Source organism: Chrysemys picta, chromosome 14, assembly GCF_011386835.1.
Source record: "Chrysemys picta bellii isolate R12L10 chromosome 14, ASM1138683v2, whole genome shotgun sequence".
NCBI lineage: Eukaryota > Metazoa > Chordata > Testudines > Emydidae > Chrysemys > Chrysemys picta.
In genome coordinates this window covers 6,599,193-6,615,354 of record NC_088804.1, presented here as the reverse complement: position 1 = coordinate 6,615,354, position 16,162 = coordinate 6,599,193, and the positions used below count along the sequence as shown (strand labels likewise).

At 44.8% G+C, this 16,162-nt stretch overlaps 2 protein-coding genes across 3 annotated transcripts in view; one reads left to right on the top strand and one right to left on the bottom strand.

Moving 5' to 3' along the window:
- The window catches only part of LOC101951746 (diacylglycerol O-acyltransferase 1-like), a 45,963-nt gene extending 39,665 nt beyond the window's left edge, over positions 1-6,298 (bottom strand). Inside the window, 3 exon segments of the mRNA XM_042852024.2 lie at positions 961-1,081; positions 5,895-6,009; positions 6,011-6,298. Coding sequence (XP_042707958.2) covers positions 961-1,081; positions 5,895-6,009; positions 6,011-6,298 — 524 coding nt within the window.
- Positions 6,299-6,388: 90 nt separating this feature from the next.
- On the top strand, positions 6,389-15,301 carry GINS3 (GINS complex subunit 3). Of its 2 annotated transcripts, XM_005309517.4 has the most exons (3): positions 6,389-6,568; positions 8,039-8,272; positions 10,211-15,301. In XM_005309517.4, the coding sequence occupies exons 1-3, from the start codon at positions 6,389-6,391 to the stop codon at positions 10,439-10,441; spliced, it is 645 nt and encodes a 214-aa protein (XP_005309574.1). In that variant the 3' UTR covers positions 10,442-15,301. The 2 variants fall into 2 exon arrangements, with proteins under 2 accessions (XP_005309574.1, XP_005309575.1); XM_005309518.4 differs by lacking the exon at positions 8,039-8,272.
- Positions 15,302-16,162: the final 861 nt, after the last annotated feature.

Here is a 16,162-nt window from a genome sequence, read left to right as displayed (position 1 = left end):
CTGATCGGGATGAGGCATGTTTTCAGAAGTCTTAAAAGAGCAACACTCCGATGCGGAAACTACAGAACCCGAACCACCAAAAAAGAAAATCAACCTTCTGCTCGTGGCATCTGACTCAGATGATTAAAATGAACATGTTTTGGTCCGCACTGCTTTGGATCGTTATTGAGCAGAACCCTTCATCAGCATGAACGCATGTCCTCTGGAATGGTGGGTGAAGGGACATATGAATCTTTAGCGCATCTGGCATGTAAATATCTTGCAAGGCCGGCTACAACAGTGCCATGAGAACGTCTGTTCTCACTTTCAGGTGCCATTGTAAACAAGAGGCGGGCAGCATTATCTCCTGCAAATGTAAACAAACTTGTTTGTCTGAGTGACTGGCTGAAAAAGAAGTAGGACTGAGTGGATTTGTAGGCTCTAGTTTTACATCGTTTCATTTTTGAATGCAGTTATTTTTTGTACATAATTCTACATTTGTAAAGTCAACGTTCATGATAAAGAGATTGCACTACAGGATTTGTATTAAGTGAATTGAAAAATACTATTTCTTTTATTTTTACAGTGAAAATATTTATAATAAAAATAAATATAAAGTCAGCACTGTACACTTTGTATTCTGTGTTGTAATGGAAATCAATATATTTGAAAAGGTGGAAAACATCCACAAATATTTATATAAATAGTACTCTATTATTGTTTAACAGCATGATTAATCGCGATTAATTTTTTTTAATTGTGCGATTAATCACAATTAATTGTTTTAATCACTTGACAGCCCTAAAAAAACCCTTCCGTCACTGTAGGAAAGGTCTACACTACAGCGGCATAGCGGCACCACTGCTCCAGTGTCACTTGTAGCACCTGCAATGTAGATATGGCCTCAGAGTAGTCCTGTAATAAGTATAAGAGTGTTCTTTGAAATTATGTGATTCTTTTATCTTTGTGTTTGCCCTGTACCTCAGTCTCTCTGGGTCGTCTTGTCTCACTTCAGTATCATTCATTTCAGGCTGAGGCATCTCGGGATTGATGGAAATATTAATTTTCTTTTTTCTCTTTCCGGACATTTTGATTCCAAACCCTATAAAAAGAGATGACTCCATTTGTACAATCCTCTCTTTTCACAATCTCTGCAAACTTCCATGTTCAGCACAAAGACGTTGTTCCTATGACCCGATTAAACAGGGATTTTTTTTTAGTCCAGTCTTGTCAATTAGACTCTTCATCCAAAACTGTCCTTTAAAAAGGACTCTTGAAATCTGTTATACCAGCCCTCTGGAAAATGTGCAAGGATGGAAATAAAATTATTCCAAAATTTCTCTGTCTCATCACAAATCAAGGACAATATTTAAGACTTCTATCTGAAATATACCAACTGTTTTCTGTACAATAGATGAAAACTTGGAATCTTACTAGGGAAAAAGACAAAATGTTGACCTTTTCATTTTTATGTGAATCTTTTTTCTGGTGTTGGTTTTTGCCCTTCAGTTGTGCATTGCATTGTTGGAAAGATTTAATGTACCTGAGACTTTCTAAAACTGGCAAAGTATGGGTGTCATATTTGCATACACATGTGCAGATATTCCTTCTGCTCTTTGGTCTGTGTATGTCCTTTCTACTCAGCTAACTAACAAATCAGGTTCATTTGGATTTTCACAACTTCAGCATACTGGAGTTCACAAAAAACTGTTGTTACTTTTTATCTACCTATGTTTTTTGTATGGCTCCTATTACCATGGTATCTAAGCAATGAGTAAATAATCCAAGTGTGTATTCTTAGCCCAACATTTTGTACTTTAAAAAAAACTTTTGATGACATTTTCCTTGAACAAAATAGATAATACAAGATTTAACAAAGTGTTGCAAATTTGGCTGTTTTAGCAGGTTTGATTTTGATCAAAATAAAAGTGTGGAAATGAACACAGTCAAAACAATATCAAACCAGCCTGAAACCAGCTTGAGCAGACGGCTCCATGGAGAACACTGTGATCATAAGAATGTAAAAGTAATGAAAAAAGTGACATTGACTGGGGAGTTAGTCATGAACTGCAAAATCTCTTCCTTTATTCTCTCTCTTTTTGATATATATACATTTTTAAAGGGAAATCTTGAAAGATTCAAATGTAGATTTTTAGTTGGCAAGTGCAATGACTGATTTCACCCCTCAAAAGATGATAAAAAACAAGTGTTCATGGGAAATAATCACACACACTTTTTATAATCCCAGTTCAAGCTATACATTTCCATTATTATTTTTCCCAGTAAAACAAAGAGTGGCATACCGAATCCCAACCCTCTGCACAAAAAAGGGTCAGCTGGGTGATCCATTTCACGGAGTAGACTCAACTTCCCCACTCACTCTTTTAACAAGCCGGGCCAGATTAAACCAGAATCAAAGGTGGAGGTTGGGGGACGTGACAGGCTAGGACCCATGTTTCAAAAGCTCCCCACATTTTGCTAATCTGATCCCACAAATATATGAACCTATTTGGGGCCATATATTTTGCATGGATCCAAGCCGAGTTTACTCTAAAACTTTGGCTGTATTCAATTGTAAGAGTGGTACAATCGGAGAGGCTCAAAATCAATGAAAAGTCAATCTCTGACAAATTGGCCAAATATGGACCTAAACTTAAAGCTACATTTCAAAGAGAGGATGAGAGCCACCAGTCTTTCACACTGAATCAGAAGCCGTCAATTTTTAAACCACTAGGGAGAAATTTTGCAATTCATGGCTAAATCATCATGCGCCAGTGTTCATTAAGATGTATTGAAAACGTCTTATGATCACAGTATTCCCTATATTGTTCTTCTAGTCAGGCTTTTTTTCAGATTAGTCTGGTTTTGGCTACATTAGTTACCACCCTTCAACTTTAATACTGACCACACTAAAAACAGGATGGAATTTTCAAGAACGTTGATGAGAATTAGGCCCTGACTCCTACTGAAAGCGGCTTAGTGTTTTTCAAAATCCCACCCCATACCTTTGATTCATTCCTGGTCCATTTGCCAGTATGTCTTTGGTTGGAAGGGAAACAGAGTGAGTTTCAAAAATATCATTCTGCTTAAGTAATCAAAAACTGTGGGAACAACCCAAATCACCATTTCCCACGGTGTACCGATACTCATGTTTCTTTCAAACCTACTCAAAGCTTTGTATGAGCAGAGATTGATAAACATAGCTATAAACCCTGATACAAGAAAAGTAAAATATTTATCAATGATATAAAAGCTCTCTCTATATATAGTACAGGAGTTTTGATGTTGTTTTATTTCTAACCTGCACAATTAAAGGCAGGGCAAACAAGGTTTAATTAAGCAAAGAGAAAAACATGAATTCCCAAATAAAATGTAAAACATTTTAAAATTTCTAAACAAGCAAGACAAGGACAAAAGAAGTCTGCTTTCAGTTATACCAGTGTAAGTCTGGAGTAACTCCGGTTAAATCAGTGCAGTTACTCTGGAGTTATACTTGTTTACTCAAGATCAAAATCTGGCCCAAAGAGTGATTTTAACCTAGAAGCATTATCTCTGGTCTATTGAGTTATAGCACTAAAGTGAATGTGGCATTTGAATTCAAATCCAATATCCTGCCTCTGCATGAAAACAATTTAATAATTAAATTGTTGGCATTCAGAGATCATTAAGATCTACTTAAACCTAATTAGCACAGATATTAATTTGTCTGGATTTTCACTGTCCCTTATTAAGCAAAATGACCCTTGTTTCCACTCCAAAGAAAAAAAGGAATACCTAACCACACAGATCCAATTCATACTCACTGTGGTCTTCCTACAGTTTGTGGATAGGGCCAGATTCACCCCCTGGGCATAATGGAGTGCAATTTGCAGCTCCCCTGTGCTGTCAGAGTGGCTGCACTGACGAAAAGATTCAAACCTCAAATACAGGCAGTTGTGCTCTCCCCTAGGGTTCTGATAAGGAAGGAAAGAGAAGCAAGGATGGTTTGTATCACTATGCCCCTTCTCCAGGCTGACTTCCTGCTGTCAGCGACCCACTACCTGGGTCGCATCCGTGTGAACCTGTCCCAGTGCCTCTGGTTAGATCCAGTCGGCAAAGGCTTAGCTGAAAAGATGAGCCTAGCACAACATGCTGAAGGTTAACAAATTCAAGATCTGACACCTGCCTGAATGAGAAAGTTCCACAGACAGGGACCTTCCAACCAAGAACTGCCTGCATCAAGATCTTAGACCAGGGGTAGGCAACCTATGGCACGCATGCCGAAGGCAGCACGCGAGCTGATTTTCAGTGGCACTCACACTGCCCGGGTCCTAGCCACCGGTCCGGGGGGCTCTGCATTTTAATTTAATTTTAAATGAAGCTTCTTAAACATTTTAAAAACTTTATTTACTTTACATACAACAATAGTTTAGTTATATATTATAGACTTATAGAAAGAGACCTTCTAAAAATGTTAAAATGTATGACTGGCACGCGAAACCTTAAATTAGAGTGAATAAATGAAGACTTGGCACACCACTTCCGAAAGGTTGCCGACCCCTGTCTTAGACAGTCAGCAAAAACACTCCAGCTGATTTCAGCCATCACAAAGGAGATGGGCACACTCTAAAACAGACAAATGCCAAATCACACCCAGATCCTCAAAGGTATCGAGACACTTCACCCCCATGGGAGTGAGGCGCCTAAATACCTTTGAGATTCTAGGTCAGAGGCTTTTACATTAAATTAAAAATAACTTGCATGAGGGAAGCCAGTACAGTTTATGGGATGGAGGTATGGTCTCATGCCAACCAGCTCCACTGAAGAGACCTGCCATCAAATTAGACAGAGCAGTCTAAAGCTTCTGAATGATATGTTTTTAGTTTTAATTTAAATTCACTAGGGATGAAAATCTGGTCCTATTAAAGTCAATGAGAATTTTGCCAGAATTTCTCCCTAGATATTAAAAATATAAACAAACTGTAACTTCTTTGGGGCAGGGACTGTCTTCCTACGTGTCTGTACAGCACGATGAACTCTTTGGTGCAACATGTCATTCCCAGGTCCTTTCTTCACAACTTTGTAGTGGAGCGAGAGGTTCCCAAGAGGCCGGGCTTTTACGTGACTGTCCTGATTTCACCGGAGTGGTCCTGCATGCAGGGCTGTTGGAGGTTAGCCTGAACACTACCTCCTGCCAGTGCAATGTTATTACGCCACGGCAAGGGGGTGGCGTTGTCTCATGCGGGCATTTCATGACATCACGACTCAACCTGTCCCAGACCAAGGCTGGATTCAACCCAAATGCAAACTGTCCGTCTGGACCGGGGGGGCAGGGGGAAGGGATGTGGGCATTGGGAAGAGCCAGGGGCCTGGTATCCCCAGAGGGCAGCTGGTGTCCCCAGGGGCCAGCCTGGGTGCAATGGGAGGGGCAGAGCTGGTGATGGGGGGGGAAGCAGGAAGCAGTGGGTCCATTTGGTTTAGAATTAAAGCTGTTATACACTGTGTCTTTGCAGCACACCACTGAGTATTGGGGGGGGGTCCCCCAGGCACACCACTGAGTATTGGGGGGTCCCCCAGGCACACCACTGAGTATTGGGGGGGTCCCCAAGCACATCACTGAGTATTGGGGGGCCCCTAAGCACATCACTGAGTATTGGGGGCCCCTAAGTACACCACTGAGTATTGGGGGGTCCCCCAGGCACACCACTGAATATTGGGGGGTCCCCCAGGCACACCACTGAATATTGGGGGCCCCCCAGGCACACCACTGAGTATTGGAGGGTCCCCCTAAGCACACCACTGAATATTGGGGGGCCCCCAGGCACACCACTGAGTATTGGGGGCCCCCCCAGGGCACACCACTGAGTATTGGGGGGGTCCCCCCGTCCGAGGGGAGCTCCCCCTCCTAGCCCCCTACTGACGGCAGGGGGCCTCACCCTCACATGCTCCGCCTCCCGTTGGCCCCCGGCCCCGCGTTTCGACGCCGCGGCGCTGTCGGTTACCGGCCGCCCCCGCTAGAGTCATGAGGCAGCACGCGCCCCGCCAGCCCCTGCTCGCGCCGCCCGCAACGATCCATCGGGCAGGGCGGGGGTGCAGCACCCGCGGGGGAGGAGACCCTCCCCCCATCGGGCGGGGTCGGGAAGCAGCGCCCCTCCCCCACCGGGCGGGGCCGGGGTGCAACACCGTTGGCCTCGCAAGTTGCAACTCCCAGCTGCGCGGGCACCCATCGCGGCTCTTCGCAGCGTGTGACTGATGGCACGTGCGCGCGCACAGCCTCTCCCCTCGATTGCTCTCGCCTGGCGCTGCGGCCGGCCTCCGGGGTGGGGAGAAAGGGACGCATGCGCGTTGTCCGTCCCCTGGCCTAGCGGCTGCTTCTGCCTGGCAGCGGCTGAGCGGGAGCCGCGGGGTTGGAGCGCGCCGCCGCCCCGCCATGGCCGAAGCCTATTTCCCAGTGGGGCCCGGGCTGGGGCCTGAGGAGAATTTCCTCTCGCTGGAAGACATCCTGATGTCCCAGGAGAAGCTGCCGGGGCGCGTGGAGGCTGCCCTGCCCCGCCTGGCTGCCGTGCTGGGCAAGGGCGCGGGGGCCGGCCAGAGCGACGGCATCCCGGAGGTAACCCGCCGCCGGGGACTACAGCTCCCGGCAGCCACCGGGCCTGGCCACGTGACAGACCGGCGGGTGGGCGAGAGAGCGGGGCGGGCCGGGCGCTGACGTGGGCCGGCCGGGCGGGAGCCGCGCGTTGTATCTGCCCGCCGGGGCTCGGGCATGAGGAGACGCGGGGTCTCTGGCCGAGGGCTGAGCTCAGGGGTGGAGCGGGGCATGCTGGGAAGTGCAGTCTCCCCCGTGAGCTCGGCGTTGGGCGGGGTTACTGGAGGTCTCTGCTCGAAGGCGGGATTGCACCCGGGGGGCGCAGGTTTGGCCTGGGGTGCAATACATCGCAGTAGGCTCTATGCCCGTTTGCATTAAAGACTAGAGGGGCTGCCCACTGCTCTGTGTGGGCCCATTTTACCCCACCCCATAGTCTGATCTGAGATCTATGGGCTGTTTAGTGAAATTAAAGGGTAATGTCGCTTCAAACCAGTATCAGAAAGTACTTATTTATATAGCATACCCTCAGCCTGTAGAATGCAATTACTAATGCAATACTGTGGCTGGGGTATTTTTTTAAGGGCCTATCAATGTTATGCCCACTAAATATTGCAGTGAAGTGAGAATTTTTGGTAGAGAATGTAGTTACTGTTGGTTAGCTGTTTAGTTTAAATTCTGGTTATTGTCTAGGGACCGTGCCCTGCAAATAAATTGTATGTGTAAAATTACTTCCCGGAGTAATCCTATTGCGGGGAATCACATGAGCAAAGTTGCACATACACCTCTACCCCGATATAATGCTGTCCTCAGGAGCCAAAAAATCTTACCGCGTTATAGGTGAAACTGCGTTATATCGAACTTGCTTTGATCCGCCGGAGCGCGCAGCCCCCTCCCCCCCCCCCGAGCACTGCTTTACCGCGTTATATCCGAATTCGTGTTATATCGGGTTGCGTTATATCGGGGTAGAGGTGTATGTGAAAAGTATCAGGGGGTAGCCGTGTTAGTCTGTAGCCACAAAAACAACAAGGAGTCTGGTGGCACCTCAAAGACTAACAGATTTATTTGGGCATAAGCTTTCGTGGGTAAAAGCTTTCGTTTTACCCACGAAATCTTATGCCCAAATAAATTTGTTAGTCTTTGAGGTGCCACCGGACATATGTGAAAGTGTCTGCAGGATCAGGGACTCTCCTTGTAAATTTCCTTACACTGCAATATTGTTTTTTATTTATATTCTACATGTTACACATGCAGCTGTCTTTCTGTGCCTCATACTTTGGCACTCATTCTAACATAAATTTCATGCCTACGGGCTTTGCCAGTGACAACCAAAAATCTATGATTTACGTTAGTTTCCACTATTGTAGACTGAAATAAAATCACTCCCTTGTGAAACTTCAGTATTCATCTGAGAATCATGTTTATTTGTTATCCTGATCGGAGTTCATTTACCTATTTTTTGGGGGGGGTGGGGGTGTTTCTGTTGTGTGAATGCAGGGTTCAAAGGTGGAAATACCCCTGTGGCTAGCAAAAGGGTTGTATGACAACAAACGGAGGACACTTTCAGTGGAACTGCCCAAGATTTACAAGGAAGGCTGGCGGACAGTGTTCAGTGCTGATGCCAATGTGGTTGACCTGCATAAAATGGGGCCATACTACTATGGCTTTGGCTCCCAGCTCCTGAATTTTGACAATCCAGAGAATCCAGAGATAGCTCAGACTATACTGCAGGCAAGTATTTGAACCAAGTCTGGTTCCTTTGGTAGATTTGGTTTCCTTTTTCTTTGCTGCTGCCTCCTCCATATTTCCTGCAACTTTGCTGTAAACAACATGTAAAAACATGATTTTAGCCTGAGTAAGGACTGCAAGATCAGGCCCTCTGGCCTCAGATGTGCATATTCAGATACCAGAAAATTCAGTAAGATTCACATGTATTCATCCAGGAGCCGAATTTGGTCCTGTGAGTTTTGTACAAGGAACATGATGTCACCTAGAAGAGGAACCACTTTGATGCATCACTTCTTAATAACAGAGTATGCAAAGCATCTGTCAGAGATTGTACCTCTGGAGCATCCCGTTGGGGTGAGAGTGTGCGCCTCTTTGGTCCCAGATATCCTTCCCTGGCTGTACGCATCACGATTTTGCTGGTTCGGAGTGCAGCGTTTAGTCCTCTCGTTGTATATCTGAGGGACGCTGCTCCCCCACCTAAATGCTCACTTCTTGGTATAACAGCATCCAAAACAAAAAAGGCAAACAATAATCCTGCAGTACAGGCTCACCCCATTGTTCTCTGCAAGGCAAAAGTTAAATAGTCTCTGTGAAGAGAGTGGGGGGAGTCTAGGGTCTTAATTGTCTGTGTGGCTGAGTGCCTGGGACTGTAATAGAAAGAAAACAAGGTAAAGATGGTCCTTTTACCGTACCAGAGGGTCAAGGTGGCAGAGATTCATAAGCAGCCCCTGTGCTGTGAGACTTGGGGGCTCTGCTTTCCTCTGAGTGCCACATTGCCCTGAGCAGGGATACTCGCCTGTAAGGACCTGCTCATCTCCAGGCTTGACAGGCTTTGCTGGTGTGTTGGGCTGGGTGCTGATTGTGCCTAAAAGAGCTCTTTAACCCCTTCCTGACTGGAGTGAGGATCTGCCCCACCATAGTGTCCCTCCTCCCTGTTGATGAGTTGGGTTTTGTAGATCATGGCATAAATAAACTAACGTTCAAAGAAGTGTAACTGAAATGTGTGACTAAATTTCAGAGCGCTCACTGAGAGTTTGAAAGTCTCTATTTGGTGCTTGTAGAGCACCCAAATACCAAAGTTTTAGATGCCAAATAAATGCATATACTAGAAATAATAAATAAAACCCAGTCATATTTTGAGACTGGTGCTTCTAAAAGCATGGTTTCCAAGTAATCTTAAACCCAATTTCCAAAGATTATCAAGAGTTTAACCCTTTTTCCTTTCTTTGTAACTTATTACATCCTTTTTTTTTTTTTTTTTACCCCGGTGGTAGGGAAAAAAATCTTTTAAATGATCCCCTCTTTGTTTAGCTTTTTAAATGTATTGTTTATGTATTGTATGTTTTTGAATTGTACTGAATGTGAAAGTGTTTGAGCAGCATCCCAAGTGCTTCGGAGGCAGAGGGAGGTTTGTGTTTGGTAAATGCAATCAGGAGTAATAATAATATTGCCTTTAAAAAGGAGTCTCATTTGGCTCAATTTTGAGAAAAACAACATTAAGCAGCATTGTAACAAATGCATGACCACAGATTAATGGGCTGCAGCCGAGCAAGGCCCCCTGCTCCAAAACCAATGACTTCTCCCACTTGAATGGAGGTGGAATTATAGTTGTATTATGTTTTAGTAGCCTCTCTTGGCCAGCCACTAGAAGGCAACAATCATGCTTGACCAAAACTAATTCCACCCAGTGATGCACATACTTTCTAGCCAGGATTTTGTATACTCATCCATCCACCCCAGTTAGGTTAAGCTTATCCTTGAGTATGTCGAGCTCAGTACCAGCAGTCAGGTGCTAGCCCAGAACAAATCCTTGGCTGCGTGCATACAGACAGCATAGGGACTAGAACCCTGGATCTTTCAGCTCCGTAAGCAAAGGCCTCTAGCACCTGAGTTCAAGAAGAATCTTCCTTAGCCATTGGTAATTCTGCTTCTCTCCCTTAGACATTTATTGGCCGTTTCCGTCGCATCATGGACTCCTCCCAGAATGCCTACAACGAGGACACCTCTGCACTGGTGGCACAGCTGGATGAGCTGGAACGAGCGTTGTTTCGAGCTGGCCAGAAAGGGCTGAATGACTTTCAGTGCTGGGAGAAGGGGCAAGCTTCTCAGATCACAGCGTCCAGCCTGGTGCAGAATTACAGGAAGAGAAAATTCACAGACATGGATGGTTGAAAGCATGAAGGACGCAAAACTGCTACAGGGGACACTGAGGTACTCTGTGTCAGAGAGAAGAGAGACCAGCCAACCTTGGGAAGGGACAGACTCTTCTCCCAGTTTAACTGAAGTTCTTCTGCGCAGCATCTTCAGATTAGACCAAAGCACGTTTTAGACTAGAGGACGAGTATAACCGGAATACATCACACAATTGTTTTACAGCACACACAACCTTCTCCCATGGAGTTACGGTAATAGTTTTGGGCTTCATAGCTGAGTGGATATAAAAGGCTCTTCTGAAAGAGGGTCATTTAATATTTACTGTTTTTATCATATAAATAGATCTGGAATTGTAAACAGGGATTCTGAAAATGTAGTTTCAACTCTTTCACCCCCACCTCAAATCCCACCTTTCCCACACATACCCCAATGTGTTGATATGGGAACAACTGTTTCCAGCTTCATGATTCCAGAGGACATCCCAGTAACATGAAGAGAAGAGTGGTATAGACTGCATTGTGTTATCCCCTTCTCTCTTGCTATGGCTTAATGTGCCTTTGTTAGGGGTAAGCATCTGCTGTTAGCTGATTCTGTTGCTGCTTTAGTTTCGTATGTGATTTTAATGCTTGTCATTGGTACAGTGGAGCCTGCCTTCTGTTTGTCCACACAGCAGTTGAAGTGGCGCTGCAAGCTTTATGCACCCTACCTCCACCTCCCACTGCCACTACTATACCCAGAAAGCCCACCTCTGGGCAGCAGGTGGGAATGGAATGCCCATTCACTCCTAGATGCATGGTGGTTTTTGTGATGTGGACACCGGTTCGTGGAAGAAGTTATCCTGATTGCCAGTTTTGGCTAATGGTAAAGGGGCAGAGCTAATGAGTTGTTTCTTTCCTTCTGATCTATTGGCATTTCCAGAGAGGAAACAACATTCTTGCCATTGGGAGCGAATGGAATTAGAACTCATTAAACAGCACAAGGGTTGCTATATGGAGATGTCCTCAAAACCTAGCTCTGCTTGTGAGTCACATTGGAGGGCAGGAGAACACCCAGAAACACATGGTTCCCTCTCTAGAAAGCTACTCATGGGACCATTGGAATTGGTATTCTTGGGACAAGTCATTAGAAACTATCTGGGTGTTTCTTAGCCTTCCTTGGGAGGAAGCCCTTTAAAAAGTAACTAACAAGAGGGGCCTTCTCCTGAGAGGTGCTGAGCATTCACAGTCCCTGTTGACTTCATTAGTAGCTGTGGATGTTAATCAGACTTTCAGCATCTCTTGGGATCAGGCCCATGGAGAGCTAAATTTTGTATGGGCAACTTGTTCTTGTCCACGAATACTTAATGTAAGTGTTGGCTAAGGGATCCCCCAGAATGGGCAAGTGACCACTCTTTGGGCCTCAGGAGTGAAAACTCTGCCTCTGCAGTTAGTCAGAAAGGACACTGACTGCTGGATACGGCAGCATCTTCAACTTGCCATGGTCTCTGAAGTGCACAGGGCAACCTGTCCCACTGCAGGAGACGAAGTAGCGGCTAGTGGACTATGAAGAGGGAGTTCAAGCGTGCACATTATTAAATGCCACTGTGCTAAGTGACAGCATGCTATGAAAATGATGCATTTTTTTATAAGAAACTAATTTTAGCCTGGATTTGTATATTTTCTATTTTGGGATTTCTGCGCTGCATAAATGAGCGTTTCATGTGAAATAAGTTCTTCACACAGAGTGTCTCTCTGTAATTGCCCTGCTGCTGAGAATCAGTCGTGGCCAGGAGAAGAATGGCCACTCGGAAACCTTAGCCACAGGGTTAGCGAAGTCTTGTTGCTAGAACCCACCATGTTCTTCACACCACTCCCCAACATAGGAGTGTTACGTTTATACACTTCCGCTGGCATAGCAACATCTTCTGTTTGACTCCCAGCTCCCCTAGCATTTGCCACGAGTCACATTAGAGACACTGCTAGCATAGGCGCCGACTTCTGCTCCTGCCAATGGGTGCTCAACCCCGCTCTGCCCCCGGCCCTACCCCGACTCCACCCCTTCCACGAGGCCCCGCCTCTATTCCAATCCTTTCCCCAAAGTCCCCACCCAACTCCGCCCCCTCCCTGCCCCTATTCCGACTCCTTCCCCAAATCCCCGGCCCCACCTCTTCCCCTGAGCGCACCGTGTTCCCACTCCTCCCCTCCCCCCCTTCCCAGCCCCGGAGCACCCATGTAGTTAACGCCTATGACTCCTAGGTTGATAGAAGGCTCCAACCTTTGATTTTGTTTTTAAAAAAAAAAGTATAAAACCCGAGTGACAGAAATGTGTCAGTATTTAGGCTTAGATTTTGGAGTTTTTGTTTTTAATTCTGGGGAAAACTATTTGATATTTTTGATGTAAACATTCTCTTGCAGCATGTGCAGCCCAAGCATTGAAGCATTGTGGTAATACTCAAGAACCGGAAAGTGAAATTGACTGATGATGATAATACTGTACAGCAGTCACGGTATATAGTGCTTATGTTCAAACACATTCCAAATATTAGCTAATGAATTCTCACAATCCCAGAGGGGGAAACTGAGGCACAAACACGTGACACACCAAAGGTCACACATCAACATGATGGCAGAGCCAGAAATAGAATCCGTGTCCTGACTCCTACTCAGTGCTCTAACTACTAGAATGCAGGCGCTCCAAAATAAGAACAAAACAAACACAATCTGTTTTCATTGTCCAAGCTTAGTGAAGTGAAAACTGAGATCAATCAACATATATGATTTAGAAGTAATTTAGATTTTAAAAACCCAGTTTTAAAGGGGAGGAGCATTGACATGAAATCTAGTCTGATTGCCAAACAACACGCGTTCCCTAAATTCTTTTACCAATTTTCATGGCATGTTTTTAAAAAAATTTGTTTTCTCTCAAGCAGCAAAGACATTGAAATGATTCTGCACAAAATGCTGTCAAACGCACAAAGTGAACAACTTAAAAAATAGAGAATTTTTTTCTCTAACCTCTTTCAGTAATCTTAGGTGTACCTGTGACAATAGTAGGTACAAAATTTTCACATAAATGTGGTGGTTGGTTGTTTTTTTCCGTAGATAAATGTTCCTTTGATACTTTCAGGTGTTATTAATAAAAATAGATAGGACTTTTTAAAAGAAAACATATTTAACCTGACAATGTCCTCTTAAATTGCAGTTAGAAGATTTTATGTGCTATTGATTTTCTTGCTGTCTTGTATGCCCTATTCTATCCAGAAATACTTCAGGGCTGTTACAGAGACTAGATACCATTGAGAAACCTTGTAAGGTATCTGGCTAAGCCTATTGCGTAATTTTGATAAACACAAACTGTACTTCGTAATCACACAGCAGCAAACTAAAGTGAGAAGAGTTTGGATTTGCATACTTGTAAAACAGAAACAATCCCTGGCATTTGACTAACAAAGTTAAAGAGCATGTATTTAACAAACCAGCAAAGTGGAAGGTCGCTCTAGAAAACTGGCAGCGAATCCCTGTCAGAAGTAATGAGTTGGAAAACTCCTACTGAGTCTACATTTGCACTTAGATTCTCTTTAAACTTTTTATTTATTGCTTCTCAGATACTTTTCTTTACAGCAGAGGCAGCCACTGAGGCATGATGCCCAATTAAATATAGCTTTTCACCCAACATGCAAAACCACCCATCCCAGTTCTTTCCTTCTTTTTTACTTCTGTTGCTGCTTCTTTGCCAGCTGCTTTGTGCTCTAATCAATGTTTCTGTCTGTCCTCTGGGCTTGGGTTATTTTTGGTTGGCAAAGAGAAGACATTGATTGCCCCTGCCAGACTGGAAGTAGTGGGTGTAGTCATTCTGAATTCAGTATTGGACATCAATCTCCATAGCAGAGAGGTCAAGCTAGATCAAGAAATAGCAATCAGGAAAAGATAAAGCAAAAAGTGGCACCAGACCTTTTAGCACATCCTTTGGCGGGAAGGAATCTATTTAACAGGAGGACAGTTTAGGGTGGGATTTTTGAAAGTACCAAAGTGAGTTTGGAGCACTAATCCTATTGCAGATCAATGAGGTGTGTGCTTGTAAGTCTTTTGAAAATCCCATCACTGTCCTGGCAAGGGGGGTTCTGAGCCAACACCTACAGATTAGCCAGTGGCTGAGCCCTACTGCGTCAATTTGAGGAGTGAGGTGTGACCCAGGGACTTCTTGGTGCCAACTAGCAGAGAGCACAAGGGATGCATAGGGTTGCACAGGGATCCCCTGGGTCAGATAAAGGCATATTAGTTCACCAAAGGGTGACATGTAAGGTCTCTACTGAGAGGCAGTGGCCTACAGGTCTCCATAATCACTTCAAAATGTTTGCACAGATAATATTTAAGGAGTTACTTATCCATACTGGAAATTGTGTTCTTAAAATCTGAAAGTTAAGACAGGTAACCAGGAGATGACATGCTGTGGACACGGTGTTTTTAGGCAGGGCATCTCGCCGGACACTTGTATGGTTATTGTGTCCTCACAATGGATGCTGATTTACAGACAAAGTCAAATGCTGATCGAGATTGTGAAATCTACAAGAAAGGAATATACAGGAAAAAACAACCAGCAGGGGGGCATCTGGTTTATGAATAAGGACAGTCAATAATTCTGATAGATCTGTGGGTGCAAACAGACGCCCTAGATCTTTCACTGAGGAGGCACGCTGACGGGGCAATCAAGGCAAGATCACAGCCAAACCTGGCTGTAAAACGGTGCAAGGACTTTGGGTGAGCATTGCTCTCTAGGACATGAAAGTGTCTAGGTTCTAGAACATGATTTTATTTTATATGTAACCATATGTTTTTAGTACTTCTGCTTCCTATCACATGAATTTCTACACTTTGTTCAATAAACTTTTACTTGTTTTCACTGTAAGTGTTGTGTGTCAAGCAGAATAGTGATCTGAAGTGGAACTGTTAAGTTTGGGTGGTTTTCCCCGAGTGGCAGTATTTCTGCTGGAGCGAGCGGAGTCCTAAGCACTTAATATTGCAAATAGTCTTCAGTGAGATTCTGTACGAAGCCGCTAATAACATCCCCGATTGCTCATAGTGCTGGGACTATTCAGGGATGGGATGAGAGGTGAGTATTTGGGGAGTCTGGTCTACACTAGCATCCTATGGGACCACTGGTTTCTTTTTCCAAGACTAGCCTGAGAAAGGGATCTCTGTGATGGGTTTGACTTGGCTTTCCAAGCTTCCCTGTGAACAGGCAACGCGATTTAAACCTGTGGTGGGCAGAGTCCATTTCTAAAGGCACTAAGATAACAGGAGGGCGTATTGGTCTGGGAGTAGGGCTCCTATGTGCTACAGTAACCTATATAATAAGATTCCAGGATCGTCACTCTCGGTGTCACTCTGATGCCTAGAGCGTCTGTTGAATCAGGGAGAAGAGATGGGGACAGAGCTACAATCATGGCTGAGAGCTCTTTTTGTTTAGGGTATCACCAGACTGACTCATCCCTGCGATTCACATTCTGTTACTTGTCCTGTTCTCAGCCATTTTCACCTTTTTTACACTCTGCAAAGTCAGCCTGGGTGACAGCATGGTTTTTTACCTAGGGCAGATCGTTAATGTTCATCATAACACAGGCTTCCCATGGAAATACCTCCTGGGGGAAGAGTCACCTCACAGTGGAGCTTTCAGTTGGGGAATGGAGCTGGGTGGAGATCCCTGCAGAATGAACTGTGATTCTTATTCCAAGCCCATTGACTCTTGGGGAATCTGTAAGAA